This window comes from Fukomys damarensis, unplaced genomic scaffold (assembly GCF_012274545.1).
Source record: "Fukomys damarensis isolate Sample0158 unplaced genomic scaffold, DMR_v1.0_HiC HiC_scaffold_9, whole genome shotgun sequence".
NCBI classification, from domain to species: Eukaryota; Metazoa; Chordata; class Mammalia; order Rodentia; family Bathyergidae; genus Fukomys; species Fukomys damarensis.
Window position 1 is genome coordinate 47811096 of NW_022900921.1, and position 27924 is coordinate 47839019.

Genomic DNA, 27924 nt, shown 5'->3' on the forward strand with positions numbered 1-27924 from the left:
AAAAAAAAAAAAAAAAAAAAAAAGCAGAAGGCAGTGGGCCCAAGTCACCAGGGTGCTAGTTCCATTTCTGAGAGTGGAGATAACAGAGCCCTCCCCATAGTGGAGAGGACAGAAAGGACCTCTCCACTACAGGAGGGCATTGCCCATCACCCCAGGCTTGTCCAGAACCGGGAGTGGCCATCTTCCCCTCATGGCTGCAGAGCCCTGCCTACCAAAAGCAAGGAGAAAGCACTTGCTAATGCGCTCATCTCCACAGAGCAGGGTTTGACTGCCCTGCGAGGCCCTTCTGCAAAATAAGGGCAGCGGTGTTGGTTACTACTGAATTCTTTGGAGGATGAAAAGAGATGGTTTGTAGACACAATCTTAAATTCACAGATTCTGCACAGAGCAGCTGACATGTAACCAGTTCACCCCTGCTCTCTGTGGCTACCTTGGAGGCAGTGTACAGGGCTAAGACCACACTGCAGGAGCATTCAGAGTGGCCAGGCTAGGGAGGAGATGGGCTGGACCACAACATCCTTGGAGGATGAGCAGGGCGTACAGGGCGGCTGTCTGGGGATAGGCAGTGGGAGGTTGTTCCAGTGACCCAGGATAGAGCTGGTGCCACACACCCACCACTTGACAACAGCACTGAGAACGAAGGCCTGAGCCCACAGAACCCTGCAGCTGTCTCTCTTGGCTAGAAGAAAGTCTGCAGCAATGCAGGGAGAGGACGGGGACAGGTGGGAAAGAAAAGGAACCCCAAGATCCCAGACTAGAGAGCAGGGTGACTCATGATTTTATCAGGTACTGACCATGAATCTCCGCTCTTGGCAGAGTAGGAAGAGAAATCAGATAGAGAACACTGAACGCCTCTACAAGAAAATGTCACACACTGCAAGTGCGCATGTGTATGCGTGCAATGTGGAGACCCACTCCGCAACTGTGAGCGGCTGGCACAGCCCCTCCAAACCCCAACACTATAAAGATGGCAGTTCACAGGAAGACAGAGGAGCCAAGAAACAGCAGACTGGAGACCTGCTCTACACCTGTCCCTGGCCCATCCACATGGCCACAGCCACAGCCACAGCCATGGCCACACAGGAGATGGAAGGGAAATGAGGTAATTAGGTCTAGCACAACAGAGACTAACAGCAGCTTTCTTCTTTTTGCTTCTGCTGCCCCCTGCTGAACGAAAATGTAACTCACCTAACCAGAAGCTACAGACAAAGGGGAAACTGGGAAAAGAAAATCTCCTGATCAGTCACATCACCAGAAAAACCAAAGGATGGGTTTCTCTGCAATCTTCATATTCTACTCCTTCCACAGGTGCCAACTGCATCCATGGCACAGTCCCGCCTAAAACCTGATGAACATTATTAATGCCCGAGAGTGCTTTCTGATCCGTAGGGTCACAGAACACTGCACATGGCAGCATCTTGTTTGTTACTCTTCAGGAAACAAAGCAGCCAGGATGCTCAACAGCCAGCTGATCAACAGCCACCTGATCACAAGTTTCGGGGAACTTGATTTATATTGATTGCCCTGATTATACCAACCATGTTTAGAGTTATAAACTCTGAGAGCATGAAATGTTTCCTTCTAACGGAATCAACCAGATAGATGTTTCCTATAGCAGGAGGACTCTCAATATGGTTAGAGGAACTTTCCCCAAAGGTTTCGGAAATCTAAACTTGAATCCAACCCTCTCCCAACAAATACAAATTCTAAATTAGAGCCCAATTAACCTGGCTTCACTCTTCTGGTTTATAAGAACCATTCTTGATTCTTCTCAGAAGGTCCACTGAAGAGGAAAGCAATTAGTAAATACAGCCCATGTACCGAGTACCGGAAACTAGACCATGGTCAGAAGCTCCACAAAGCCGTGTGACTGCCCTGCACACTTTCTTACCTGTAAAATGTGGTGTGCTGAGGAAAGTAAGGAGTAGAGTGCACCGACACCAGAGCTCTGTGCACGCTCTGGTGCAGAGTGGGAGGTCCACACTCGGGGACTGAGCCCATGTGTTCTCTAGCCGGTGGCTTGCAGGCATGCTTTCTTGTGAGCAGTTCATTACAAACCTGAAATTTTTCCTTTGGAATGTTCCTCCGGGCACCTTTTGCCAAGACCAAAGCCTCCTCCACTCTGCGGCTTGCCAGCAGATCCTGTATTTGTTTTTCCAGAGGTAATGGGACCAAGATGTAGACTCCTTTACTTGTGGCAACAATCACTCTTCCTGGGAAGGAATTGAACACTGTTGGAAAGGGAAGGAACACTGCCTGAAAGAAAACACACTGCTTCCCCCGCCTGGATCACTATTTGAGTTTTAATCAACTGCACCAGTTTCCCCACAGAATTCCTACAGAAATTATACATTCTAATGCTCTCCTTTTCTTCTACCCATGCCAACAAATTTAGGAAAGGGATAAACCCTTAGTACTACCCTGCCAAACAACAGGGTCAGCTGCTCTGTCTTTTCCATGGGGAGTGCCGAGTCACAGCGGGTGCACAGGAAAAGTCCAGGGACGCTCCCCACAGGAGAGCTGGCAGGAAGAATTAAGCTGTGCTTCACACACGATCTACTGAAGCTTCATTACCTTGCAAGCTAGACTGACTGCCGTGCAGCATTCTGACTAGAGAGAGGGCTTCACCCTCACTCTGCCTGTGTCTTGGCATTCACCAGCTCCTCACCCACCATCCAGCCAGCTCCCCGCCCAACCCTGCTATCCCCAGAGAGCCCACAGGCAGCCCAGGTAGAGTCAGGACTGTCCTAGGTCAGCTCCTGTTCCCAAGCTCCAGATTAAACTCGGCTTCTCCTTCAGAAGCCCTCAGCTCAGAAACTCCTGTTTCCAGGAAGCAGCAGGTCCCCTGCAGCTCCTGTCTTCTGAGGCCCAGCCAGGGTGGGCAGTCTTTCTCATCCCTGCCCCAGGGCTCTTTCACTCTCCTCTTGGTGTCACCTCCTTCACATCCCTGATTCCAGAACTCAACCCTCACTGCTCCTCCCACACACAGCCAGCAACACCCAACACCTCTATGTAGTCACCCTCTACGTCCACGGTTCTTCATCCAACTGCATGCGAGTTGGAAATATGCGGGGAAAAAGACAGCATCTGTAGCTCAGTGCAGTCGCCCTGGTATCCCAGAACCACAAAAAAGGGCAGAAGACAAGATTTTGTCTTGTCATTTTCCCTAATCAACGAAAAGAACAACAGCTTACATGGCCATTTCCTTGCAACAGGCCTCACAAGCCACTAGAGATGATGGAAAGTGAGCAGGAGGATGTGGTGAGGCTCTCCCTGCTGTGTGAGGCACCTGAGCGTCTATGGGTGGTGACACTGAGGGGCGCTGGAACCAGCCAAAGGACACTGAGCAAGGAGTGGATAAGGACGCCAATCACACCTCAGCTCCCCAGACGGAAGGACACACTTCCTGTGGGGACTGTGTTTCCCATTCAATTTAAATTCCCAGCAGCTGAGATGTTTCTGTACATCTGAAAATGTTCAAAATAAAACTGACAAAAGAGCTGGGTGAAGTGGCGCAGGCCTATAATCTCTGCAGTCAGGAGGCTGAGGCAGGAGGACTGCTTTGAGTTTGAGGCCAGCCTGGGCTACATAGTGAGACTCTGTCTCATCACTGCTCTTCCCCGCCAAAAAACTGAGGAAATGAAGCAACTCCTTCAAATGGCACACATCACACACAAGACGATGCCTCTCCACCCGTCATGGCCCGTGGTCACCCTGAGCAGACCCTCCTGTGCAGATTCGCACATGCTTTTCCTCTATCAGAAGGTTCTTCACAGCACAGCTTCTGGGCTGACTGCTGCACCTCCTTAAAGGTCTGGCTCAGATGCCAGCTCCTCTGTGGGCCCCTAAGTCTCCTGGGAGCACCTCTGCTCTGCTCTCCCAATGCTCCCATGCCTTGTACCCAGCTCCACTGCTTGACATCACTCATGCTGCAGAGCTGGACGAGACACACAGAGCCTGTCCCGTCCTTGTGTGCCCTCTGTTCCCCATGGGCCCCAGTAACACTTCCTGAGGAAACGCTTGGAAAGCAAATCCCATTACGATTTCAGCAGTACCTTCGAAGTCCTGCAGGATGTGGCCTTCCTTAAAGGGCAGGGTCTGCTTCTGCTGTTGGTCCAGCATGCTATGCACCGTGATGAACTCATTATCGAGCGCAATGACGTAAGGGAAGCACACGGCTGCTCCGATCACATTCTCCGACCAATGCACAGGGGCCCGCTGGGATATCCCGGCCACAGTGGCAAACATGCCTGAAAAGCAAGAGGGCAGAGTCATGTGGGTCTTCAGAGAGCACTCCCTTGACTTCCTGCAGTTTCGTTTCCAGAAAGGAAAGCTAACAGGATTCATTGCACGTGCCAGGAACCCCACAGTACTTTTTTCTGGAGAACAGAATCTTCTCTCAGAAGTAATTATACTCATATATTTTTCTAATAAAATACGAGGTTAAAAACTAATGCTTCCATTTCACTTGTATGCACACTGACAAAGCACACATCCTCCTGTAGCAAAAAGCTACTTTTCAGTTCCCCCCAGGCCACTCCCCTTGAGCCTCTGCTCTGCATGTCATACCACCATATGTTTGCTGAGCACCTGCTATATGCCAGGCTCCCCACTAGGTGTCCTACTGGGGCTGGACAGCTCAGAGTGGAGGTCTCATTTCTGATAGCTGGTTCTGCTCCTTTTTATAGAGCATGCATATATTCTCTAACAATCTACAAACTGTAGTACAGAGGCAGAACCAATTTTACAATTCATGACAGACTGCAGCCAAATTTTTTCAACAATAACTTCCTCATTAAGCGACAGATTGTTTATCTTATATATAAGGCACTAACTCTGGGGTTTACTACAACAAATAGGTTTGCCAAGAGAAGCTAAGCCATTTTAACTTGGTTTTCAAGGCTGGTGACATGAAACAGCTTTGAAAACACCATGACTCCAAGGGGTTAGGTGCTGTTGCTGCTGCTACAGATGAATGGTGTCCAGTACAGACATGGAGGGAACAAGAGCAGAAGCGGGAGAAATGCTGCCAAGGTGAGCCTGGAGCCTGACAACTCATCCTGGGAAAGGACCCAAGAAGGGTCAAATACCTCCTCAGAGTGATGATCTCAGGACACACAGCCTTGGGCCGGCCCAAATCACAAGGAATGTGGACACGAGGCTGGTAGAAGGCGGTGCTGAGGCCTCGTAATGGAGGCCAGAGACTTTGAGAAGGGGTAAAACTAGGGTTCTAATCTTCCTCAGGAGATGGCAGAGTTCTTCCCTAACAAGGACAGATATTCTGTGAGCATAAAAAAGTCTGAGCAGAACATAAGCTGGGGCAAGAGACCACTTCTGCAGAGCATATCCTTCTGTCCCAGACGTGGGGCAACACGAAGGCAGAAAGCATCATTCCCAGTGTTTCACATAACAGAGGTAACAGGTGTAATTAAAATGTGAGTGATCCAGGGCCGGGGATTTAGCTCAGTGGTTCCGCCGCCTGCCTTGCAAGCACAAGGACCCGAGTTCGATCCCCGGTACCAAAAAAAAATAAGTGTTAGTGACCCATCAATAGTATACTAGTCTGCTTTCCACCCTGATAACAAAATACTTTCAGCGATTAACAAAGAGAAATGTTTACTTTAAGCCATGGTTTGGTGGCTCCAGTCAAGAGTGCATGGCTCTGGCCCTCTAGAGGGGCAGTGATCACAGAGGGAACAGTGAAAAGAGCAGGTAGCTGAGTGGACACCATAGTCAGGGGCCAGGTCCCACAGTCCCTTCAACCCTAATGACCTATGGACCTTCCACAAGGCCTCGCAACAGCACCACCCGGTGGACCAAGCCTCTGCTGCACAGCCCTTGGTGGACACTCACTGAGGCTGCAGCAGAGCTTATTTGACAGTGTTCCTGAGGCAGGATACGGTGTGCAAAGCTATGGATGCATCAGGAGTTTGACATGAAAGCTGATCCAGGAACAGGAAGTGAGGTTGGCGCTGTCTTCAATTCTGTATGTACAGCTAGTGAAGAGAGCTGACGGAGAAAGTATGGCATGCAGCAACTCTCACCATGACGCAGCCTTCACCGAGATAGCCAGAGGGTGTGACCTAGTGCAGGGATGGGCATGACCCAGAGCAGGGACAGGCACAGAGCAATCCTGGGCATTCTGCTGAACTTCTGGTCACACCACCAGCTCTGTGGCACAAGCCCGCAGCACACAGGCCCTGTGGTACCATCCAGCCTCATCCCGTATTCAGACAGCAACACCACGGTCACCTACTTCCAGCTGGGCAGTCCACCAGGAGGCTGTGCAGTACAGAGGCTGACTCACGTTCCTGACGTAAAAGGGCAGAAACCAGATGCCAAGAACAAAGGCTTCCATAGAGTAAGAGCAGAGCCATAACTGGTTCATGGAGAGGCCAGGCCAAGCCACAGCAGGGCCTGCAGACCCCTGAGGAAGAGGGGGTGCACTAACAATACCCCCACCTGCTTCTATGCTAGGAAGAGGGTGATGGGGTCTCTCATCTCCAGCCTGGAGAAGGAGCCCCAGAGTGCATGAGAATGCAATAGGTTGGTAAATGATCGCCACTAAAAACCATCCTTTCCAGCTGGGCCCCTATAAGCTTCAGTCTGGCCTCTTAGCTGAGCTAAAGGAGGAACCTGGGGGCAGAAGAGCACCTGAATCCTCTGCCTTCCTCAGGAACCATCATCCAGGGATATAGTTAATAGCTGCCATAAGCAACTGTACTATGAAACTTTGCTTTGCAAAAAGTGGAAAGTAAACGACAAGAGTGGTCAAGAGTTGTATCTAGGGAGAAAGGTAGCAGACAATGAAAACAGCTTCCATGCTAACAGCATATTCACATTCACTAGTTATGTGCTTGAACTACTGATCTCTGAAGCCATGGAATGATGCTGGTTACTGCACTGAATCAGTAGCCTACGGATACACATCCACGTGTAAGAGACCTTACAAATGACCTCCCAATTTGCCTGTAGTCATGCCACTTACAAGCAGCATGCCAATCAGGAAGGTCGGCTCATTGAGCATGATGCCATGCAGAGGAGACAGCATGTGCCTGGGGAAAGGGTACTCTAAACATGCCCACCACTTTCCTTCCATCCCAACACTGCAGCCAACAGCAAATGCCTTCAGCATAAAGCAGGCAGGTGCTGGCACATGAACAGGCAACGGGACAGATGGCACAACACAGAAAATCCAGACACACCTGGGGAAAAAGGAAATTCCATGTACATCAAAGGCAGCCATCCAAATAAGGAAGGAAAATGTGGACTCATCAAACAGTTCATTGGGAGAGCTGGGAAGCCTTATAAAAACTGCAGTTGACACTATTCACATGCAAGGACTAGCAGAAAACAGGTGGATTTGTTTAGGCCAAGGAAGACAGAGGAATCACTCCTAATTGTGACTCAAAATCCAGAGGCAAGCACTGAAAAGGCTGATATATTAGATTACCAAGAACTTAAAAAAAATCTTTTAGTTTTTGCCTGTTAAAAACTAGAAACAAATATTTGAAACTTATATGGCACACAAGCTAGTATCTTAAATATATAAGAAATACTTTTAAGAGGCTTGTGATAACTGATGATTTTGGGTTCAGTATATACCTCAATTGTAGAGGATATGCCTAGCTGAGGCCCAGGTTCCATGCCTAGCACCAAAAAAAAAAAAAAAAAAAAAAAAAAAATTGTAAATGGCTCCTAAAGACCCTCAACCCTACACACAGGGAATACAAGCTAACATCACTAAGAAACCATTTCTGCTGCCCCAGGCTGGTTAAAAAATAGAGGTCTGGACAACACAGTGTTGGCAAAGCTGGGAAAAACTGGGACAGGAGTGCATTCCTGGGGAGAATATAAAATGGGACAACTCCTATTGAGAGGGGATACAGTTATATCTAGCAAAGTTCATGTGCATTTACATGGGACTCAGCAGTCCCCTAGAGAAAAATTTCCCAGAGATATGCTGAAAACACACACATGCACACACTCCTGCATGCAGTAAATTCTGGTTAGCAGCCCAAGACTGGGAAAAAAACCCAAATATCCATCCACAGGGGACTAATGAATAAATTATGGCACTGCCACACAGCTGAGTGACATGCAATGAAAGGAAGAAAGAAAGAAAGAAGAAGAGGGGAGCCACGCATAGTAGTGCACACCTGTAATCTCTGCTCTCTAGGAGGAGGAGGCAGTCTTGGGAACTTAGAAAGACCCTGTCTCAAAATAAAAAAAACAGATAAAAAGGAGGGGGATATAGATCAACGTGAAGGCCCTATGTTCAATGCCCAGCACCACAAAATAAAACCAAACAAAAAAGACTAAGAAGGGGAGGGCTTCAATAGCTCCAGCTACTAGGAAGGCTGAAGCAAGAGGTTCTCTGGAGCCAAGCTGGAAGCCAACCTGGGCAACACAGTGAGACCCCATCTCAAACAAACAACATTAAAGTTACCAACAGAAGGTTTTTATTTTATGTCACACAATGATCACCATAAGATATTATGGTAAAAATGCAAGGTGAAGAAAAGTAAACTACCATTTGCCTAAAAAAAGAAAAACACAAATACATACGTATTTGCTTATGGTCTCAAAAGTGAATGTATAAAGGCTACCAGGGCTGGGGATTTAGCACTGTGCCGCCACCTGCCTCACAAGTGCAGGGTTCCAAGTTTGATCCCTGGTACCTAAATAAATAAATAAAAAAAAATAAAGGCTACCAATGGAAAGAGATATGTGTGGCCCAGGAATACACTGATTCTCTTTGGCTACAGCCTACTGCACCCACATGCCTTGGAAATCTGTAAACACTTACCTAACAAAAAGAAACAAAACTAAAGCAGCTTCTTAACATCTGGAAGTCAAATGAAACCAACCAACAGCAGCATATATCCAGTTGGTGGCATAGCCACACAGAGGGAAACGCTGCCAAATGACTCCAACAGTACTTTCTGATTTCAGACACCCTGAGGATGGAAGGAACGCTTAGTAATCAGGCTTTTTCCAATAATTACACTGTGGGAACAGCAGTGTTGGTATGGCTCTGCTGTTCCGAGCACCAGGGGACAAATAAAAGGGACAGATGGTCACAGTAGAGCCACACACGCACAGACTGGCCCATCACTGCCATCTCTCGACAGCATCATCCTAAAGGGCTGAAGCCCAATGCTGGCTGCCGAGACAGTGAGCACCCGGAATGCAGTTTGGAAACAGCTGGCTCCTTGGAGGAAAGGCTGAAACCAGACCTGGGGCAGAAAGTACAGGTGAACAGGGGCAATTGGAAGGACAGGGAGCTGCCAGGTTTCTAGGGACAGGTCCAAGGGGCTCAGTTGGCCTCCTGAATGAAGTCCTACCTGGGCAGGGCAGTTGTGGCACATCCCAGCTGTGGGAGCCCATATGATCATACAGGTGCTTATTACAAAGTCACAGCCAGAGGACAGGCAAGACCACCTCAGGTTTCATCCTCTATCTCATACAAAGTGCCTGGCGTGACCACGTGGAGATCAGCTCCCTGCACAGGAGTCCCTGTAGCACAGGAAGGAGGGCTGGACAGGAGCAGAATGTGGAGGGCTGACTGTCCCTCGTGACTGAAAAGATGTAGGTGATGGATCAGCAGCGGCTGTTACCATCACAGGGATGACAAAGGGCACTGTGGAACACCACAGCAGCACCCTACCACTCTGACAAAGTCCAGCTTCCCCTGCAGAACACAAATTGAAAACCCCTGAGTCCCCCGATTCTCACATGTAGGAAACAGAAGACAGAGTGCCAGATTTAAACAACATAGGGGACAAAGTCATCAAATCAAGACTGGGAAGTTATGGTGAAACCATCCTATTTCTTCAGTGAAAATTAAGATGAGGGAGGAGGGCACATAAAGGAAAAAACCTAAACAGAGCTATCAATCAACTACAATGTATGGGTCTTGGCTGGAAATGTTTGAAATGAACTAAAATGCAAAAATCATACAAATACTTATACAATAGATATATGTACAAATATCGATATATGTATTACTACATAGATATATGTATTTATTATTTACTAGATATATTTACATGTATCTTACTAAGATGTATGCAAAGGAGGAATATGCCACTCTAAATACACTTATAGTAGCAAGGAATTCCTTGAATTTTTTAGGTATACAATAGTGTGACTGTGTGTGCGTGCGTGTGTAACACAGAAATCTACACTAGAATATTTACCAATAAAAGTCTGTGAATACTTATAGTAGCAAGGAATTCCTTGAATTTTTTAGGTATACAATAGTGTGACTGTGTGTGTGCGTGCGTGTGTAACACAGAAATCTACACTAGAATATTTACCAATAAAAGTCTGTGATGCCTGGGACTTGCTTCAGAACAACAGGCGGAGGGAGTGGATGGGGGATAAAGGGTCTGACGAGAGCCAGAGCCGGGTAATGGCTGCACCAGGTTCCTACACCATTCTCCTTCTGTATACTGATGTATGCTTTCTGTAATAAAAATTGTCACCGCAAAATTTCTTTTTCAAGAAAAGGGTGGCTGGGATAAAGAATTTTTTCTTCAAAAACTAAAGGTCTGAGCTAGCAAACCACAAGACGTGAAGAATCTTGAACATACATTATTAAGGAAAGAAACCAATGTAAAGCTCAGTGTCGTGGCATAAGCCAGTGATCCCAGCCAGGCAGGAGGCTGAGGAAAGAAGGCTGCAAATTCAAGGCCAGCCTGGTAACTTAGGCTCTGCCTAAAAATAAAAAAATAAACCGGCCAGTGGATATGGTAGAGGACAAAGTCCTGGGTTCAGTCCCCAGTACTGCCAGGAAAAAGAAGCCAGACCGAAAGACTGCATCCTGTATGACTCTAACTACGAAAGGCAAAGCTCAGAGACCTATGGGAAAAGTGAGGAGGGACTAGTGAAGAGCAGGGCCACTATGTGTTGGTCTAACCCACAGCACGTACACTGCCAGAAGGGGCACCATGTGTCTGTGCAGGGCCAGCCCTGGGATAACCATTGGCAGGGGCGTGGAGAAAGGAAGGCTGAGCACAGGGGAGAGCGACACGGAAGCCTATGCACCCATCTCTGTGCATTTCTGTGCACTCTGAACTGATCCAAAATAAATAAATAAATAAATGAATAAATAAAGTGTACTCTCGAGGTAAAATGTTAAGTGTCCGCTAGCTAGCTCACACCCTGAGTTTCTGTCATTACCAGAAAGTGTTTTGCACTCGGCACTCTGAAATGAGATGCCCACACAGAAACTCAGACATTAGGAAATATATGTGTTGGAATGAGCCACTTCTCACCAGCACCCTGGACAGACCAGGAGTCGCTGTAACAGAAAGAACAGGCCACCGCTCGGTCCTTGGCCTGCTGTCACCAGAGGCCCCAGAGGATGGCTGAGACTGCGTGGTAAAAGCCCATGACTCTTCTAAGGGCCAATCAATCAGAGTATGGACATGAAAGGACGTTAAGGACTCTGCAGTCGGATCTTCAGTGGACCCCTAAGGCCCGTCCGTGTATGAGGCTCAGCTCTGAGCGGGACATTGGGGAAGTGGAAGGATCCTCTGGAGTGGGGCTAGAGGGAAGTCTCTAGGCTACTGGGCTGTGTCCTGGGAAGGGACCACAGGCCTGCCCCTTCTTCCTCCCTCACTCCCTGGCCAGCCATGAGGTGGGGTGGCTGCCATTAGTACCCCAGGCAGGGGGCCCATCTGACCAAATTTTGACAACTGTGGCCAACACAAACCTTTCTACTGCATAAGTTGATGGCGTCAGGAATTTGTCATAGCTGTGGGAAGTTGACAGACACAGAGACATGTGAAAATGCTTAATGAGCTACCCCTACCCTTTTTCAGAATAAGGAAAAAACAATCAAGGGACAAGTCAGGTGAAGTGGTACATGCCTGTAATCCTAGCTCTTGGGAGGCTGAGGCAAGAGGAGCCCTCTGAGTTCAAGACCAGCCTGAACTACATAAGGAGATCCTGTCTCAAAAAACCAAAAATAAATAAATAAATAAATAAAATCAAGGGACAAACCTACCCACATGGGAAAATCTTATAAGGGAGTCTTGCAGCGTTTTATTTTTGCAGTTAAAAGAAGTCAACATAATTAAGATGCCATATGTAGAAGCACCAGTTCCTTGAAATGAATGTAATTATAATGTATCACAAACATATACTAAGAAGAAACTTAAAAAAAAAAAAGAACCTTCCACCAACTCCATTTTGACATAAAATAAAATTGGTTTTAGGAGCAGTCTGTCTTTTTTTTTTTGGTACCGGGGATTGAACTCAGGTCCTTGCGTTTGCAAGGTAGGCCACTGAACCGCTGAGAGAAATCCCCAGCAGTCTGTCTTTTTTTCTACTTAACCACATTTTAGCACACATTGGTTGGCAGAAACCACATTTGCACACATTGGTTGGCAGACCTTCCTCCCCAGGTTGGACTTGCACTGCGTGAGAATGTCTGGTCTGCAGTGGACCACATGTGAGAATACGGCCCCAAGATTATCGTGCCACCAGTGACATCATGGCCATCTTAGTTTATGGACGTTCACTCTATGATGACTGCTCAATGCCACAATCTCCTCACAATGTGCTTCTTCCTCCCACCTCAGCCTCCTGAGTGCTGCGATTACAGGTGTGCACCACCAGCCCCAGCTACAATGCTTTTTTTAGAGTGCATCCCTGTCACTAGGCCACACACGACTGTTCCCCTGAAAGTCTACCCCTTCCAACTCCAGCAGGCATGGGGTCCGAAGAGCATGTGCAGCCCTGAAACCCTGTCCTCACCCAGGCCGCCCGGGCCAGCCAGCAGGAACTCCTGCCTGCCAATCCTCTTAACGATGGGCCGCTTCTCCTCACTGCAGTAGGGAAACAGGTCCTGTGAGAAGCCGGTGTTGTAGTTGAGGATGATGTACTGTGTGCTCAGGGCCAGGCACAAGAAGTGGCCATCCACAGCCACAGCCAGGGGCTGCTCTGGTGTGGACACCTCCTTGACAATCTGCACACGGTCCTCATACACCAGGAACACCTGGATGGTCCTGCGCTTGACAGAGAGGATGCAGACCTCCACGCAAAATGGGTCCCCACCCACGGGGTTCTCATTGAGTGCGAAGGTAGACGCCCCCTTGATGCGCGCACCCGAGGGCACAGGTTCCAGGCTGTGCATGCTGACCAGGGAGATGCAGCTGTCGCAGAGCACCAGCAGCCTGTCGAGGGCCGAGGCTGCACGCAGCTCACTCACAGGCTTCTTGAATCCCAGGTGTCTGTGCAGCTGCTTGGTTGCTGTGAAGGCAGCAGTCCCCGAGGGCAGTGCCTTCTCCTCCAGCAGGAAGTGGTAGATGAAGCAGTCACTGGTGCCCACATAGAGGTTCCGACCACAGCACTCCACACACTCGATGTTGACACGCTCCTGGTCATGCATCAGCAGCTCCCGCTCAACGGCAGAAACCAGAGTGAAGGCCTTGACGCTCATCATGTCTGCTGCTCGGCCTGTGGAAGAGAAAGGGGGATGTGACTCTCAGAGGGACCAGGAGGAAGCAAATACATCCCAGGGCAGTAAAGAGCCACTGATTCCGCGCTTAGCATTTCAGCTGCAGAAAACAATGTGAGGCTGTTAGAAAAAGAAAAGAAAATGTTTCCCCACCAGGCAGTGGGTGACCTGCACAGAGCATACACATGTATTTGCAGTGACAGTCCTCCTCCCTCCCAACAGAGCTAAGCCACAGGGAGCATCTGCAACAGTGCCAGGAGATACACCCCAGGCCAGGACTCCAGCACATGTGCTGGTCCAAAGAGCACAGGACACAGAGACTCCAGAGAGAGGCAGAAATGATCCTTATCCACACTCCCTGTGCTTCCACAGCTATCTGAGCTTGCATTCCCTCATCTTCTGGCACCCCAGCAAGGCTGGAACAATCCAGCGATGTTCAAACTTCATGCATCTGGCCGGGCATGGTAGCGCACGCCTGTAATCCCAGCACTCGGGAGGCTGAGGCAGGAGGATCTCTGTGAGTTCGAGACCAGCCTGGCTACACAGTGAGTTCCAGGTCAGTCTCAAATACATAATGAGACCCCGTCTCAAAAAAAAGAAAAAAAAAATCACGCATCTGTATCAGGGACACAGGGGCTTAGACAACTCACAATGTTCAGAACTCCACAGCATCTCACATCCCCTGCCCACTGGACAATGGTGGCAACAGAGGAGTAAGACTCCAGCTCCCCTCCCTGAGCAATGTGAGTCTGAGTTCAAACTTCACATCTGGCCGGGCATGGTAGCGCACGCCTGTAATCCCAGCACTCGGGAGGCTGAGGCAGGAGGATCTCTGTGAGTTCGAGACCAGCCTGGCTACACAGTGAGTTCCAGGTCAGTCTCAAATACATAATGAGACCCCGTCTCAAAAAAAAGAAAAAAAAAATCACGCATCTGTATCAGGGACACAGGGGCTTAGACAACTCACAATGTTCAGAACTCCACAGCATCTCACATCCCCTGCCCACTGGACAATGGTGGCAACAGAGGAGTAAGACTCCAGCTCCCCTCCCTGAGCAATGTGAGTCTGTCCTATCCTTTCCCATCTCATGAGCAAGTCTTTGGGGCTCTGGTCTGGGTGTCAGTGTCCCACATGCAGACTGCATCACCCAGGGTGGTGTGGGGCAGTAATACTACAAAATACTTCTTTCCCTGGGTGATCGATCAGGGCCATCTTTGAAAATGGCAGGTAAAAGTGACTCTGCTACTTACACTTTGGAGTGTATCTCCTTTTATAGGAAGAATAGAAAAACCAGCTTCGGGCACCTACATCCAGGCTCCTCCTATTTAATTTCTTAAAAGCAGAATGTCTATAATTCTAGCCTCTGTCTTCACTGAGTGTACAGGACAAACTAAACACATTTGCTGCAAAAATAAAATACTCTGCATTAAGTCTAAGTACCAAGGTGGAGAGAAGGGAGGGAGGCAGGAAGTTGTAAGAAAATCACGTGACTTATTAAAAGCTATAATTCTATATAAAAAGAAGTCCAATATTGTTTAATTATCTGCTAACTAGTTACTCAAGTCTTGCTAATAGTAAGCTTCCTAGTTAAGGTGTCTAAGTAAAAGACCTGCTTTAATAATTAAACAGTTAATTTATAAAAATCAAAAATTAAATGGAAGTAAGTAAAAGCTGTTCCTGTACCTTAGACACAGTTTATTCATATAAGCAGTAGGAAAATTCTCTCCTTGTTTCAGTTCACTGATATATTTAGGTAGTTAAAATACGAATCATAAAAAGGTAAGGTTTAATCCACAACTCTGCATTACCATGAAATCTAACATCCTGGAGTCTAACTTAGAGGTTTTAACATGATAATGAAATTAAAAGTTTCCCTAAGGTGTTGGGAAAACTGGCTATCTACAAGCAGAAGATTGAATCTACAACCGTATCTCTCACTATGCACTAAACTAAAGTCAAAATGGATCAAAGAACTAATTGTTAAACCAGAGACACTTAACCTGTAAAAGACAAGATTCATAAAACTCTTGAAGTCATAGGCATAGGCAAGGACTTTCTGAACTGAACCCAGTTGCACAGGAAATGGTTCCAAGAATCAACAAATGCTTCTGCACACAGCAAAAGAAAAAAGTTTTGCCAGTGATTCCTTAGACAGAAGATTCATATCTAGAACATATAAAAAACTAAAAAAATTAGACCCCCCCCAAAACAAAAAATGGGAAATAGAAAAGTGAAATAGACATTTCACAGAAGATGTTCAAATGGCCAATAAATACATGAAAAAATGCTCAACATGGCTGGCCATTAGAGAAATGCAAATTAAAACAAAACTGAGATTCCATTTTACCCCAGAAAGGATGGTTATCATCAAGAAATCAAATAATAAAACGCTATTATTCTCTAGAGTCTCCAGTCTCTGGAGAGACTGAGGGGAGGGAGGAGAAAGTCTTCTACATTGTAGTGGGAGTGTAAACTAGTACAACCTCTGTGGAAATCAGTATGGTGATTCTGCAAAAAACTGCAACTAGAAATTCCATCTTACCCAGGTATTCCCCTTCTAGGTAGCTTCCTGAAAAAGTTAAAGATATCATATTACAGTGTTCCATGCACACCTATGTTTACAGCAGCATTCACAACTGCTAAATCTTGAAAGAGGCCCATATGACCATCAACAGATGAGTGGATAAAGAAAACATGGTATGTACACTCAATGAAGTATTCCTCTGCCATAAAGAAAAACTTGAATCAATTGTAGGAAAGTGGATGCACCCAGAGATAATAATGCTAAGTGAAATAAATCAGACACACAAGCTCAAGCATCACATGGTTTTTCTCAGATGAGAAACCCAAAGTAAAAATAAAGAGCAAAATAAAAGATAGATAATGGGAAGTAGGGAGACAGATCATTCTCAAAGGGGAAGAAGTTCAAGAGATGGAAAGAGAAGGAGGGAGGAAAGGGATAAGGGATGAATTACTGGTATTGGGATGTGTATGTACTTGTACCACCTGCACACACAGAATGAAAACATGTACTGCAAACATACAAAAAGAAAACAAAGGGAACCAAAGGATGTGTCAAGGGGGTAGGGAGGGAAGGGAAAGGGGATGAAGGAGGGAATTAAAAAAGATGCGTTAAAATGTGTTAAAGTGTACCAACTTCCCACAAGGAATAAAGACATTAGGTACTACACACATTGTTATGGTTTGGGTCTAGATGTTCCTGCAACTCCTCATGTGGTCACAAACTTGATCTAGAAGGTGTGAAGCTGGAACTGATTCATGATGCAAGGCTAGGTTCAAGGGCACTGGGATTAAGGGTGTGAGTTCTACCCGCCCTAAGTAGTCTGGATAAAATAAAAGGGGCAGGGAGATGCTGTTAACTCTGTTACCTTTGCTGCCTTGTGTGTGCCATGTTGTTCCTGCTCTGCCAGGCCTGTTTGCCGTCCCTGCCGTGGAGTTGGCTAATCATGGACTGAAACCTCTTTGAACTAACTGTAAGCGAAATAAACCACTTCCCCGTTAACTTTGGGTGTCTGCTATTTTGTCTCAGCAAGGAGAGAAAAGTAACTAAAACACACATGTACTAATAAATTTTAAAAAGTTTTCCTAAGGTACATAAATATTCCTTCACACTGTGTCTCCAACTGACCTCAAATTTAAACTTTTTGTTAGAATGTTACATTAAAAGTATGGCTGGAATTTAAAAGATTAACATTTTCATATTATCAAAAAACTTCAAAACGTGTACCTCATAACACAAAGAAACTGCAAAATGTTAGTATCTTCATGGACCATGATTTTAAGAAAGAAAATATTACTTAGGCCTCAAGTACCTCTCTGTGTGCAAAATGAAACAAAAAGTTACAAAACATTGTCTCATTTCCCTAGGATCTCCTCATCTCCTTAAGGAAATGAGATTAGGAATTGATAGCAACGCCCTAAAGACTCCAGCCCAACAAAGAAAAAAACCCCAACAGATGCATATCTTGCTAGAACAGAGGTAACAGGAAGCCAGCTGCCACCTCGCTCATTCACACCTACAAGGAGACCAATTCTCTGAAAAACCACGAGGCACCTGCTATACCTTGCTATACCTGCCATCATCACATTGCTACTCTCACACCATCCCGTTCACCAGTCTCAAGCCTATCACCCAAGAGACCCCAAAATTTTCCTTCAAGTTGACACCCCCTCCCCTACTTTACTCCCCAATATAAACATCTTGTGCCCTCCTTCCTATGCCAAAGGCCTTTTCACCCTTGGCTCATCTGCACCCAGCTGGCAATAAACTCATCCAATGTTGCTTAGATTTTGCCTACCTTGATGGTCTCACTTGTGCTCTGGTTGAATCTTACAGAAATATAGACAAATTATGGAGCAATGTGTGCTAAAGGCCCAAATAAGAATACCAGTAATTATTTTCTACCAAATTGAGACCATGACATTGTCCTTTCAGAGATTTGGCCACTTATGGTAGCTAGGATCTTGATGAGCATTTGTGAAAATGAGTAGGAAAAAGTACAAATCTTTTTCTCTAAGTGGAACCAGAAACATCATCTTCTGGTGAGCACCTGCACACATGGCTCCAAAGGCCTTCTGTGCTGACCTCACCCTGGGGGCTCCTTAGCTTGCCCAAAGCTGAGCTCCAAAGTGACAAGTCCATTCCTCTGGCACACACGGGCTGGGCACCACAGATGTTTATGACCCCAAATTTCCAAAGTCCCTAGAATTTGTATGTTCTTTCCTGTTGTGGCAGCTCTGCAGGCCTCTAGAAGACTTGACTTCTTTTCTTGGCCCCACAGCCCAGTTGGGAGAGCTGGCCCAGGAGAGGTCCCTATACAGTCTGTGTTGTAGAGAAAGCACCAGCCCTGAAAGCTGCTCATCAAGCCCTGCCAGACACATGGGAGTCACAGAATCCACACTCTCTGCACAATAAATTTTCCTGAGAATAAAGGGGGGGGGACATACGTCACTTTATTTTGTGAAGCCAGTGTAAAGCGTAACTTTGATATTCAAGCCTAGTAAGGATGCTGAATAGGAAAATAAAATAATGGGTCATTCTTAGCACTGAATAAACATGATTGAATATGAGCAACCAACCTATACTACAAAAATATAAAGTATGAGTAATTTGGGATAGGATATTGGTTTAAGACAATAAAATCTATAATGCAAGAAAAATACCTATTTCAACAGATGCAGACAAGTATTAAAAATTTTAGTATCTACTCAACAAAAATGTGCAGCAATATCTTCCTGCTATCTAAAAAAAAAAATTAAACAAAACTCTTAACTATGACATCTCGAAATTATCCCCTTTTTAAAAAGGAACAAAGATATCTGTGATCACCAACTGTGTTGGGTTAAATCGAATCCCATCAAAATTTGTTAAATCCTAGCACCAGTACCTGTAAATGTCACTTCATATGGATAGAGGGTACTTCTACAAGGTATGACTGAGAAACACGAATGTCTATATTTAAAAAAAATGTTTAACAGTAAAAGACACACTGCCATGAGTAACCTTCCCCCTGCACTTCGAACACACTTATCCCACCATTCTGGCCACTTTCTGAAGCAGCTCTGGAGTCCTCTTTACTGTCATGGCAGCCTTGGTGTCCTGAATTGATTCAAACCGTTTCCCTTTCACAGTCATTTCCACTTTGAGGAAGAGTCAGAAGTGGCACAATGCCAGATATGGTAGATAAGATGGATGAAGACACACTGTCATGCTTTTACGAGTCTGCCTTTCTGTCTGATGGCACCCAGCAGCAGCAGCATTCACTGTGGCATTGATCACACCTCAAAAAAGCACTCAGGAAAGAGGACTTCCACAGCTGCTTCAGAAAGTGAAAAGAACAACGGGATAAGTGTATTGAAGCAAGCGGGTATTTTGAGGGGGATTCATGACCATTATATTTTAAAATTTAAGCACACACTATCTTTTGATCAGCCCTTGGAGATGATCAAATTAAGATGTGGTCATTAGGGTGGCCCTAATCCAGTAAGATTAGGTCCTCACAACAGGGGAAATTTGGAACCAGACACAAAGGAGCTGAAGGACAGGTAAAGACATGGAGAGAAGAAGCCACAGGAATATCAGAAAGCACCAGAAGCCACAAGAGGGCCTGGAACAGTCTCCCTCATAGCCTCAGAAGGACCCAGCCCCTGCATACCTGGCCTTCAGGGAGACAGCAAGTCTCTTTATCAGGAAGGCACTTGGGCTATGGTCTCTCGCTACGGTGACCCTGTCAAACCATTTCTGCCCAACACTGCAGTGGGGGTCTTTGCCAGCACAAGAAAACACACACACACACACACACACACACACACACACACAATAGTTATAAAGAACTCTACACAAAGACAGAAAACTGAGACACTATATTATTCACAGATGACACTGTTTTATGGAAGCTCACAAAAAAAAATCTATTAAAATCAATGAGTTTAGAAATATTTTTTAGGCCACATGTGGTGGCACAGGCCTACTATCCCAGCACTTGTGTGGCTGAGGCAAGAGGATCACTATGAGTTTGAGGCGAGCCTGGGCTACCTAGTGAGTCCAAGGCCAGCCTGAACTACATAGCAAGATCCTGTCTCAAAAAAATCAAAATCAAAGAAAGATTTCTTAAAATTAATACACCAAAGTAATCAGCATTTCTACACTCATACAATGATTAGAAACCTTAATTTTTAAAAAAGTATTAAAAATACAAGGTATAAGGAAATTATCTAGCAAAGACATATAAGACACTTGAAGAAAATCATAAAATCTTATTCCTAGACATTATAGAAGACTAAATTATACCTCAGACACTTCACCAAAGAATGTATGTGAATAACCAAAAGAACATGAAAAGGCGCTCACCATCATTACTCATTAGATAAATAAGCTTTAAGCCACAGTGAGGAATCACTAGACACCTGCTAGATTGGCTGCAACAGAAAGACTAAAATCCTAAGGATGGGAGACACAGAGCAACAGGAAACCCCAGACTTGGTAGGCAGGGGTGTAAAATGTCATATCACCGTGGAGATCTGTTTGGCAGTTTTTAAAGATAAAGTTAAACCTACTATCCCATTCTTTCTACTTTCACTTTTTTCACATATATATGTATAACCATAAAATGACTTGAACAAGATATGTACAGCAGGATTAGTAAAAATAATCCCCAAACAGGAAACCACTCAGTCTTACCCATCTGTACCTATTTCATTGTGGCATTTTCAAGGAGCAAAACTAAAAAGGAACAAGCTACTGAAAAAGACAACAAACAGATGAATCTCAAAGGCACTGCGTGAAAAAACTATGCACATATATAGTATATTTCCATGTACATGAAGTTCAGAAGAAGCCAACACCCATCTGTGTTGACAGAAATTGCAAGTGTTTACTTTGGGAGGAACTGGGGACCAAATGGAAAGAACAAAAGGAACTTTCTGGGGTGACAGAAATAACTGACACCTTGTTTGAAGTATCAGTCACACAGGTATACAGATTCTCCAAAGGTCCCTGACCTGTGGACTTAGGTTCCATATATTTTACTGCATGCATGTTAGACCTTATGCCAAAAAAATTTCCCCTTACTGGCCTGGAGGTGGGGGTGTCATTCCAAAACATTGTAACAAGTACCCACGTGTATGCATGTAACTCAACTAGCAGATGCTAAAATTCCTATGGCAGGGATTGGAGATATTGCTCAGTGGTAGAACACTTGGCTACAACAGGCAAAGTCCTGGGTATAACCCCAGCACTGCAAAATAGAAATTGATTGATTAATTGATTAATATGGCAGAAGGGTTAAAAAGAAAAATACTTCTGAAAAAGACTGTCAGGGACTTGACTCAACAGAAAAACTATGAAGCTGTGGTAGCTAAGATAATGCAGGGCTGGTATGAGGCCCAACCAAGAGGACATATGTGGGCATCCGGGTGAAGACCACACATACACAGAGGCTTGAGACATGACAGGGAGGAGAGTGCTGTGTATCAAGGGCAAATGCTGTGTATATTCACATTCATAAACAGTGCTGGGACTCCTGGATAGCTACAGCAGAGAGGAGGGAAAAAGGAAGGGTGGAGTGGAGGGCTCAAACCGCGATCCTCTGGCCTCAGCACCCCAAGTAGCTGGGATTATAGTAGGCACCACCATGCCCGGATGAATATTTCTTTTTATAGGAAAAAAATGTTTCTTTAATAAGGAATCTCCAAATTAATCTGGATAAGCCATGTGAGAAGTGATAGATAGATACAGTATCTGTTATTGGACAGAATCTTTGAGAAAACTGAATATATCACATATTAGCTCTAAAGACCAAACATATAAGGCAAGCAATCTTCAGAAGCATCCCTGTGATAACTTGGCAAAATAAAGTATTAACGGGAGTCCAGGAGTCACTTACTAAAACACAACAAAGACCACCTCCAACTCCTCCAGCTCCACTGAAAGATTGAAGACTTGTGATCACATTCACAGTTTGTAGAGTAATACATTTGACACCCACCATGCGCTGGAGCCTTGTGTGGAGCCCACCAAACACTCCACCACCCAGCTGCATCCCCAGCCCAATAACACACTTAATACAACCATACAAACCCTGGACAATATTAAGTCACACCAACAAGGTACACCAGGCAGCTTATGGGCCAGTTCCCTCTCTTCTTAAGGTACAGACTGACTAATCAGTTACATCTGCAATGGGCAGCATCCCAAGATGGAGAAAGATGTACTACCTTAGGGGCCACCTTAAAGTCAAAAGAAGTCTGGTACAACCTAAAGGCTCAGCACCCACACACCATTACCTTTTTCGTGATAAGAAGGCAGGGCATTTTTACCAAGCTTTGGTTGACTTCCTAGGGGAAAAAATTCTTTCCTAAGTCCACCAGTGGGGCTAGGACCACAGGGTGCAAAAATAGGGAAGCACAAAGACAGAGGCAGAGATGGCTCCTGGGGCCTGGGGACAGTAGGGCCACCAGGAACTGCGAGCTATAATCTGAGTAGCTCCAGCAGCTCGAGGGGGAAGTGACTCGCCATGTGTCTGGCATTAAGTCACAGTGTAAAGTGCACCATATCACCCCTGCCATGGGGTTCTAACCAAGGTGACACCGTCTCCACCTAATCATGAGAAAACATGGGGACTTTCCAGAGAAACCCTGATGTCCCTCAAGAATGCTGTGGTCAGGAACAAAACAGGAAAGACCAAGGAACTGTGTGGTAGGTGAGAGGCCAAGGGTGCATGAGCACCAAATATAGGTGAAGAAGTTGATCTGGAAGGGTCCTGGAGCACAGAACGGCTGTGTGGAGAAAACCAGGGAGGGATTCACCTTGCAGAGAGGAAGGGTGCTGTGCTATGCCAATGCATTGCTTTCCATCATTACACAGGGTTCAAAGGGAAGCTGGGGAAGGAGTACTCAACTCTGTACTGCAGTTCAACTCTTAAGCTCAGAGTTACTTCAACATAAAAATTTAAGGAAAAATGTACATGAGCCCAGCATGGTGGTGTATGCCTGTAGTGCCAGCTACTAGAGAGACTGAGGCAGGAGGATCATCTAAGCCAGGAGTCAGAGACAAGCCTGGACAACTCAGCAAGACCCTGTTTTCATTAAAAAAAAAAATATGTGACCAGTATACTGGTTATTTTGCTGTAAGAAGAACTCTCTGTACAAGTAACTACAAAGAATGAGATTAAACCTCATGTGCAGATGTCACACCAACACTCCTACCAAGGCAGCAAGCTTATGATCTTTTTACCGAGTCACTTTGGGGGGTGAAGTTTGTCCAAAGCCCAGCTTAACTTTCTATGTATGAATAATAGCTTTGCATTAAAAGCATTTCCTAATGAACATGGATTTCAAAGAGAAGAGTTTTGAGTCTATCTGCTGATATATGCCCAATGTCCAGGCTACTCAGGAGGCTGAGGCAGGAGAATCACTTGAGCCTATGAGTTTAAGAGACCAGCAACATAACAAGACTGTCTTGAAAAAAAAGAAAAAAAAAGGAGACCTTGGATATTTGCCTATGTAAAATATTTCTATAGAGGGGCTCAGGATGGGTTGGGCTAGGGCTATGGGTACCCACTGTTGCTAGGGCTGGGCCTGGAGGAGCTGAGCACTAGGGAGAGCAGGCAGGTGAGAGATTGGGAGGGTGGAGGCCTCTACCAGGGTCAAGGTCCAGAGCTTCTGGGACCACCCTCACAGTGAGCATGGTGAACTTGGACAAAGCGCACACCACAGCCCCAATAATAAGTTGTGAGTCCCGAGTCTGGGTTGTGGCCTGGCCACCTCCTTGCAACGCTGACAAGTCACCTTCTCCTCCTCTGTACCCAGGGATCTGGGCATGACTTGGCTTCCCACACCAGCACCCAGCTCTCTGAGCCAGAGGGCGCAGATAAGGGTCTGGAAGGTCTGGGTACCGGCGCCAGTGGGTGGAGAGCTGGGGTTCCGATCCCACAGCTCAGCTCACAGTGCATGCCTAAACCAGGTGCCACACTGCCTTGCCCAGTAAAAGCTGCTTCCAGCCTCAAATGCACTGCTGAGCTGAAGACACTGTTGCTGCCCTTAAGTGCTGGTTTTGGCTGACCTGAGACCCAATAAAGATTTCTTTCTTCCTTCCAACAAATCTGAGAGCTGAGGACTCTAAGAGCTGACATAACTGCAGAGAGTGAGGGGCCTACCTGAGGGCAAAAAGCTACCTGGCGAGGACACAGGGACCTAGCCCAGGCTATTTCTGACTCCAACGCCACTGTTCCCACTGTGCTAAATGAGGGGGACAAGTACAATTGCAGATCCTCCCTCAGCATGAAGTCCTCCTGACCAAGGCAACCTATCTAAGCGACAGCACCCAGGTCCTCAAAGGTGGCTGATGATGGCGCTGTGGCCCAGCTCATTAAAACTGGATACATGTCTGCATGATGCACCTTGCTCTAGCTCAGTGATGGCGAACTATCTAGAGACTAAGTACCCAACTGCAACCCAAAACCCACTTACTTATTGCAAAGTGCCAACACTGTAATTAAACCTGAACATTGAGGTTTTAGATTAGAAAAAACAACTTATACACCCAGCTCAAGTGCCAACAGACAGGGCTCTGTATACCTGCTGCAGCATCAGCGCTGTGGGTTTGCCACTGCTGCTCTAGCTGATCAAACCCCCTGTGTTCTTTAGCTTCCCTCAGCAATCTGTCCAATGAGTCACTCCTGAAATTTGCTGGGAGTTGATAATATATTTTTTTGCTTCTACAAAAGACAACTTTTCCTCTTTTTGAAAATTAAGGCAGTTCTTTAACACCACGTCAGGTTACACTCATGATAGAAAGAACTAAAGGCTAGCAACAGTGCAAAGGACCTGTTTCAAGGACTTAGAAGAGAACGGGAGAAAGGGAGGGAGGGAGGGAGGGAAGACAAGAGAGACAAGATAGGCGAGGTCTGACATCTACCTTGTCATCTTGATGACACTGTCGCATGCTTACTTGTGCGTAGCTAGTCATAATTGGTACCCCTTTTCCTGGGTAGTATTAATCAAAGCTATTTAAACACATGCAAACCTATACAGTCTGCCATCTTTACCCAACAGCCCCACATCTGTGGACTCTGTCAGCCACAAACTGAAAATGTTGGGAGAAAATTGTATCTGTACTAGACATGTACACTTTTTTCTTGTTATTATTCCTTAAACCACACAATCTAACAACTATTTGCCTACCATTTTCATTGCATCAGGTACTAGAAACAATCTAGAAATGATTTAAAGCATACAGAAGGGCACATTCGGTTCTATGCAAATGCTATGCCACTGTATGTAAGGGACTTGAGTGTCCAAAGATCTGGACATCTGTGAGGGTCCTGGAATCAGTGCCTATGGGTACAGAAGGACTCCTGCATGCATATAAACACAAGCATATAGACATACGCACATGTACACCACACAATACCACATTTACATACTCATGTGCTTACGCATATGCACACTGTGTGCATGTGTCTACACATGCACGTACAGAGTAACACCAGCAGTTACAACTTAGGTTAGTTAACTTTCTGTTACTCTGACAAAATACCTGAGATAATCAACTGACAGGGAGGAGGGGTTTATTTTGGCTCACAGTTTCAGAGATTTTAGTCCATGGTTGTTCGATGGCTGTTTCCACCTTGTGGTGGCGGGGAAGCAAATAGGGGAAAGGGTGCACCTCCAACAACCCAACTTCCTCTCTCAAGGTCCCACTACCTAAAGGTGCCAGCATCTGCCTGGTGGCCGAGGCTTTAGCATATGGACCTTTGGGGACATAACCACCAGGAAAGTGCATGCCAGGCAACTCCAATTTTGTTGCTGCCCTTTCGATATCTGTAAGTGACCACAAAAACAACATGAGTGTTGATTTTTAGCTTAAAACAGCTAAGTTTTAGAGAGGAAATGACTTTGCAAAAACCACAACACAACTGAAGAAGGGATCTGGGGAGAAGCAGACAGGTGGAAGAGGAGCAGAGCGGAAAGAGGGGTTTCGAAGGCACCTACTTCCTAACATCTTCCTTTACACTGAACTTTCAGACAGCCACAGAGAGCGATCCTGCACCTGTGAGATGCCAGGCAGGGTCCCTGTTCACACACATACTCTCAAATCTGACCTACTCAACAGCAGCCACTTGATGATAAAGAAAAAACCTCGATCTCACACTGTCCCAGAAGACTTCCCAATACATCACATAGGAAGCAAGCACTCAATCTCATTTGGGATTAGCCCCAAATTAAATTGTTACTTCTACACTTAGTTATGCATTTTTAATATAGAAAAAGGGGTCAGGTTTGCCACTGGGTCGTGAACTACGAGCCAAATTACTCAGCAGAACCCAAACACCTGGCGGCCACAAGTGATTACTGTAATGTACTTCTAATAAGGGCTGGATTCAGACCAAGACCCAGGTGCTTCACCCATTAAATGAAGTTTCCTCGAGTTTTCTTAAATGATCAATTTCTTTTTAATATTAGCTTGTAAGAATAAGCTATAATGACTTATTTTTTCCCTAACAGTAATGTCAGAAATTTGACCTAGAGAATATGGCATTCTTCTAGTGAGCTCCTTGTTTTAAAGTCTCTCATCTTTTAGTTGCTAAATGAAGAGAAAATCTCTCTGGAGGGCTGGGGCCACCACTGATCCTATCCCAGGGACTAGGAGGTGGTAAAGGGCTCTGCCCCCACTCCAGGACCAGAGAAGGCCACCTGAAGGGTGAGAGGAGGAGAAAGCGGAGTGGGAAGGAGGCCAGTGTTCCACACATCTCACCCTGCAGAGATGAAAACTCAGGTCCTGATGTGTAGCAAGAACGCAGAGGTCTATCTTCAGAGAAGGCAGTCACCATAGGTCCTAAGAGTAATGGCTACTTGGCCCTACACCCTCATCCACATTTATAACAATAATTTATTGTGCACCTGCTAAGTACCAGACCCCGCATAGGATCCATACAGCTCTTGTAATCAGAGCCCTACTGACAGAGGAAACTCAGAACCTCAAGCCAAGAGCTCAAGGGTCACAGGTGGGATTTGAACCCAAGCCCTGCAGGCGTCAAGACCATGGAGCGGCACTCTCATTCCACAGGTGAAGCAGGGCCTGGAAAAGGCCAGAAGCGACCATTGCCCTTCGAGGACCCCACTGCCTTCTGCTACACATCAGTGAGACCATACTGATGACTGCTGGGCTGCTTGGCTGGCAGAAATGGAAGGAAATGAAAAGGAAGCAGCTGGCGGAATGTGTAACCTCGGCCTGGCCTGCGCAGCTCTGCTGACTGAGAGAGGCGGGTCCACACCACGAGGGCGGCACAGCACAGCACAGCACTCCTGCTGCTCCCGGAGAGCCAGCTCTCCTGCAGCAGGGCGCTCCTCGCACACCTTCCTGCTTGTCACTGGCGGGCAATCCTGACAACCGCTGTCAGCCTTTGCCTTCGGGGTGCGGGGCGGGCCCAAGCACTTTCTCGGGATCAACCCCTGTCCGGGCCGCAGCGCCTCTATGCACTGAGGAAGCACTTGGTGAACCCCATTTCCAGAATCCAGGCCGCACCGAGAGCGTCCTGGGGATAACCTATCAAGCAAGAGCAGCAGCAGGTGCAAACACCTGGGCGCCAGAGTCCCTCCAGGCATCGCGGTGCACCACGGGCGGTGAGCGCACCAACCTCCACCTGCCCCTCCGGCACGGCGCGGCTCTCGCACTGACCTGGTGCTGGGGACAGCCTGGCCAGGCTTCCAGAATCCAGGCCGCACCGAGAGCGTCCTGGGGATAACCTATCAAGCAAGAGCAGCAGCAGGTGCAAACACCTGGGCGCCAGAGTCCCTCCAGGCATCGCGGTGCACCACGGGCGGTGAGCGCACCAACCTCCACCTGCCCCTCCGGCACGGCGCGGCTCTCGCACTGACCTGGTGCTGGGGACAGCCTGGCCAGGCCCCGCACTCCTCCCTCTTCGCCCCC

The 27924-nt window shown here is 46.5% G+C and overlaps 1 protein-coding gene across 5 annotated transcripts in view; it reads right to left on the reverse strand.

Annotated features, from left to right (window-relative positions):
* The window catches only part of Tgfbrap1 (transforming growth factor beta receptor associated protein 1), a 48973-nt gene that overhangs the window by 16087 nt on the left and 4962 nt on the right, over positions 1-27924 (reverse strand). For 3 of the 5 annotated variants that reach the window (XM_010644947.2, XM_010644944.2, XM_010644951.2), the window contains exons 3-5: positions 12769-13470; positions 4056-4250; positions 2059-2231 (exon numbers count right to left, since the gene is read on the reverse strand). In XM_010644947.2, the coding sequence (XP_010643249.1) occupies positions 2059-2231; positions 4056-4250; positions 12769-13470 (1070 nt within the window). Of the gene's footprint in view, positions 1-2058; positions 2232-4055; positions 4251-12768; positions 13471-27672; positions 27691-27924 lie in introns of those variants that run through there. The other 2 variants (XM_033761734.1, XM_010644942.3) reach the window with 2 other exon arrangements.